At 39.9% G+C, this 5,267-nt stretch overlaps 1 protein-coding gene across 1 annotated transcript in view; it reads right to left on the bottom strand.

Annotated features, from left to right (window-relative positions):
• Positions 1 to 402: 402 nt before the first annotated feature.
• MAOA (monoamine oxidase A) overlaps positions 403 to 5,267 on the bottom strand; it is a 96,149-nt gene continuing 91,284 nt past the window's right edge. The window contains 5 exon segments of the mRNA XM_007955611.1: positions 403 to 549; positions 749 to 811; positions 1,011 to 1,122; positions 3,428 to 3,525; positions 4,670 to 4,727. Of these exon segments, the coding sequence (XP_007953802.1) occupies positions 403 to 549; positions 749 to 811; positions 1,011 to 1,122; positions 3,428 to 3,525; positions 4,670 to 4,727 (478 nt within the window).

Raw genomic sequence — 5,267 nt, forward strand, 5'->3', positions numbered from 1 at the left:
CATCCTCACAGGCTGGGCCTTTAAAAATACTCAGCCTCTACAGAGAAAGTTTAATGCTTTATTTCTGAAATCATTAGGTATTTTGCATTAACCAAGAGAAAAAATAGGACACAGAAATAATTTTTGATGAGCACTTTAACTTTGTGAAGATATTGCTCACAAGGCTTTATTCTATCAATCAACAGCAGTTACTTCCACACAGACAAGATGCAACTTGGTTTTACTGACATGACTTAAGTGATTCTTTTGGTGGTTTTCACTTTAACACTAATGAAAACTGAACCAATGGGTTAAATCTAGTGCACTTAAAGATGGTCTGATGAACAAACATCCTTTCATTTTCCAATATTTTCTTTTTGATGAGGCAGGGAAATGAACAGCAGAAACCATGAAGTTGAAGCTTTAGGGTCGGCTCAGCAGCTTAAATTTGTACATCACAATCCACAGGGCAGTTATTGATGATGAAACTCCAATGATCTTCAACAGGCCTTCCACTGAAGGCAAGTTCCTCTCCCAGAAGGAGCGGGTGATTTCCACAGCTGGTACATCCTAAATGAATGAACACACAGTGTTAGCAGTAATCTCTTGCACTGATGAGGAGGAGCAAAACATATCTCTAGAAATCAGCACATGGATATTCCCTGGATACCTGGATTTACAACTAAACCACAGGCTAGTAGAAGAGAGATGAAATGGGAGTTTTATATGTGGTAGTACCGGTCTATGGAGAAGGGGCTGCCAAACTTACCTTTGATTCAGGTTCTTGAGCCCAGATGTCTTTCTTTGCTACCTTCCCCACAGCATTTAAGAACTGAAAGAAAGTAATCATGGCATTATAAAATGAGATTCTATAGTTTTAATAGATTTCAAGGCTCTGCTGGACAAGGAGAAGCTCCAAGAGTGGGGAGTAGAGGAGTGGACAGATTCTGTCAGGGTGAAGAACCAGAATGACCAGGTGCCAGCAGTGCTGCTGTGACTCAGGAGGGAGAGAGACTCAGATTCCTCCTTACCTCTCTAGCTGATCGCTCCCCTGCCTCGACTGCTCCTTCCATGTAACCGCTCCACTGTGTGGCTGTCTCAGTGCCAGCAAAGAAAATCTTGCCTACTGGCTGACGAATCACCCTTGAAGGGAAAAAACAAGTTACGTTGAGATCACTGGGAAGGTGCTGAGGGTAAACGAGTCAATCACTGGCTCGTTTATGCCACAAAAGTCAGAGAAACTCAAATTGTTTCTTTAAAAAACATCTCAAAAGTTCAGTGAAAGGTGAAAAGCCACTCCCTGATTCCTGGGCCTGTACCCAAGGATTTGAACTTTCAAGCCAAAGGGAATCAGGCTGTCAGATCATCAATCACTAAAGGTGATGCTGACCTTTTCCCAACCAGCTATAACTGTAACATAAGGACACACATTGATCTATAATCAGATTTATTTGCTGTTGTGCTTCCTATTTGAGTTCTATTCTGTCCCCAACACTGTGTCATGCCTATCTTGATGAGAGCTGCATTCTTCATGAGATCATATGACTGTAGAGCGCAACCCTGGCAGACCTTCCCAGTGTCAAGAGGATATGGAGTGGGGGTGGGGAGATGGGAGAGAGTACCTATCACTTCTGGCAAAGGAGAGACTTGAGGGATTACATGGGTCTGTCTCCTTTAAAATAACGTCTATATAGTTAAACCAAAACCCAAACCCACTGCCATCAAGTCGATTCTAACTCATAACCATTAGGTCTCCAAGGCAGTAAATCTTTACAGAAGTAGAATGCCCCATCTTCCTTCTATGGAGCAGCTGGTGGGTTTGAACTATCCACTTTCTGGTTAGCAGTCAAATGCCTTAGGCACTGAGCCACCAGAGTTTCTATAAACTCATCTGGGGACTGACTGAAGTGTCTGCCTTCTTCCAAAGAGGTCTTAGCAAAGAGAACCAAGGGAGGGGTGGTATAAGTGGACAAATGTCTAACTTCTCGGCTTTGCCTTCTGTCATGTCTGCAGCCATTTTTATGATATCTACCAAGATGCATACCCCTACTCCAAAAACCTTCACTGCCACTCCCTTTTCTAACTCAGGAATTCTTAGCCTCATCTATTGCTGTTTCTAGTCCCATCTTTCGGACTTCTATTTTGATTCTAGAACTAATCCAATAAATCAATCCTTTTATCACTACCAAAGGGCATTTGATTCAAATAAGGAAAAACAAAACAAGCTAATGTAAGGAAAGGGTTTAACAAAATTTTTTTTCCTTCACTGTAGACAAATTTGACCTTGAGCTAACTTTGTAGTTCTGTTCCTCTGGAAGGAGGACAAACATATAAAATTGCTTATGCTAAAAATTAGCTCCCACTGATAAATTGCAGCTGGGCTGGGAAGACTGTAATAGATGTAAATGTAAATACCTGGCATGAGGGCATCTTTTGGGGCTTTCCTGAATGTGGTAACTCTTGTAACTGGATATGTCCCTTTTAGGGATGCTGGACCCTATGACTATGAGACTGGACAAGAGATATCACAAAGGACCTCTTTTAAAGTGTTAAAAGAGAAAAGATGTCACTTTGAGGACTAAGGTGCACCTGACCCAAGCCATGGTATTTTCAGTCACCTCATATGCATGTGAAAGCTGGACAATGAATAAGGAAGACCAAAGAAGAATTAATAGGCCTTTGAATTTTGTGTTGGCAGAGAATACTGAATATATCATGGACTTCCAGAAGAACAAACATCTGTCTTGGAAGAAGTACAGTCAGAATGCTCCTTAAAAGTGAGGGTAGCAAGACTTCATCTCAAGTATTTTGAGCATTTTATCAGGAGAGTCCAGTCCCTGGAAAAGGACATCACGCTTGGTAAAGTAGAGGGTCAGCAAAAAAGAAGACCTTCAATGAGATGGACTGACAAAGTGGCTGCAACAATGGGCTCAAACACAGCGACGACTGTGAGGATGGCACAGGAATGGACAGTGTTTCCTTGTTGCACATAAGGTTGCTCTGAGTTGGAACCGAATTGACGGCACCTAACAACAAGAACAAGGGGCATGGGTCTTCTAAATCTAGCTGTATTTCCCCTTTCCCCTGTGCGAATTTCATGTCCTCATCTTAGCTGTATAGTGAGGACCCCTCCCAATGAAGAGGTGTTTCTGTTGCTGCTCTGCTGGCAAGTTGTGTTTATACAATATCCTTCTTAGTAGACTGGGACCAAGTAGTCATGTGAGACCACGTCTAGTTGAGCTCAAGAAGGCTGAATGGAGGACAACTGTTCTATGTACTGGTAGCAAAGACATACTTATGTTTCTATGGACATCCAGAGATGTACTGACTATCTGATATTTTAGAAATAGGAATGATGACCAGTATTTATACAATTCTCATTAAACTCTGATTATCCTTTAAGTTTGGTTCATGGCTTTTATTAATCATCATAGTATTTTGGTATTACCTTCCATATTGAGTCATGATCCCAGGGGGGAAGAATGCAGTGTAGCAGCCCCCAGAGTACTGCTCCTCACACCAGTTCTTCTCTTCATAATGTACAGGCTACAGTTGAGTGGAGAGAAAATTCCAAAGGGAAAACAAAGCTGAAATGCTGCCAGTCAACAAGGAAGGCTTTTGTACCTTTTACTTTAACAAAAAGTTTATACTACCAAAAAAACAAATAAAAAGAGAAGTCCTTCAACTCATTTGAGGGGAAACATGATAGTACTAAGTAATGGCATTTTGTAAGGTACCAAATGATAAGAGATGTACAATTTTATTTTCTCAACATCTTGAATAGGAGAGACATGGAGTATTCCATCATCCAGAAGAAAAGATATTTCCACACTGATTCTAAAGTCTTTAGACCTAAATTCACAAGAAGTCCCATAAAAAAATAACAGAATATACTTCCCTATCTATGCACACATTATTACTAAGGAAAGGAGGGGAAGGAGGAAGTAAGAAGTTGAGAAAGGCTTTTTTCAGAACCACTTCTCTAAGCTAAAAAATGAATGATGGGAATTCTTCTAAAAAGGGGATGAGAAATTTTTCCTAAGGGACATAAGAGAATTTTCTTTGATTTCTCTAACACACTTTGAAAGTTTATTATTTGAATACTTCACAGATAATGCCCTGGAAGGGCCTCTGCAGTCATCTGGTAGGCTCTTCAGAAATCATTTCATTCTCATAATTTTGTTCAGTGATGGACTGAAAGCACTGAAATTCCTTAAACTGATTGTGAACTGAGTCTACAGAGGGAAAAATTAATTAGCAAGGGAAGAGAATCTAGATTCAGTCCATCTTGTTAAAGGTATAGACTATTGTGCCTTCGTGAACAAATGATGATCTGGGATTTTATTTTGCAGCAGTCAGCTGACACTGATAGGATGGTAGGACCTCTGTTCTGGGGACCCATCTTACCCACCCTTGAGATAATACCTGCAGTTCAAGGCACTAATTACAAATGGCTGAAGGTTATCCAGTGAACACTACAGCCCAAAGGAACCTCTTCATCAGAAATATAAGGCATTATCATCAGCTTTTAGTAGCCTTCTGCAATCACTGTAGCTAATCCTCCAAACTGAGCATATCTCTATATACCTCCCCCACTTCATAAGATGGTCAGGAAATGAGATGTTGCCATGCTTTATCACTTAGAGCAAACAGTAGAACCGGCTAGCAAGTAAAGCTGGTAGCTTCTTACATGTAAAGCTTCCTGGGATCCCAGCACTTTGGCATACAGCTCACAGATTTTCCTCTTCCTATGAGAAAAAAAACACACAAAAAATTAAATGCTAAAGAAGTAGTAACTGATAGGTATAGAATAAATAGTTGGCTCCAGGGCTCTTGCCACAGAACCAAATTTATTAAGGAAAATTGAAAATAAATGGCATTCTGTAACTACACAAAACCATTCCACAAATTTATGCACTCAAATTAACTCTCCACGCCTCAAGACAGTCATTTGATTTGAAGAATCTACAGATGCTTTGATTCTTTTTTACATTATGTCTCTTTTACTACCCAGTATGATATCTGAGATTGAAAATGGGGAAAATGAGATTAAATTAAACTTAGCTTTAGGAACTGATTTTAAGTCACTTTTCTAGAATTTGTAGAATTCAAGGAATTTTCTAAATCTACACAACATATGAAGGTGAGGGTCTTGTAACTATCCTACACTGGGTTCTAAATATCTGTGAACATGTAAAGCTCATTTAATCTTTTAAGCAGAGCACGTAAGATATGCCATTCTGGGAGAGGACTATGGTCAACAGTCTAGTAATCTTTTTTTTTTTTTT

The sequence above is a fragment of the Orycteropus afer genome, unplaced genomic scaffold, assembly GCF_000298275.1.
Source record: "Orycteropus afer afer isolate SDZICR_OR568_19922 unplaced genomic scaffold, OryAfe1.0 scaffold00517, whole genome shotgun sequence".
Classification (NCBI taxonomy): Eukaryota; Metazoa; Chordata; class Mammalia; order Tubulidentata; family Orycteropodidae; genus Orycteropus; species Orycteropus afer.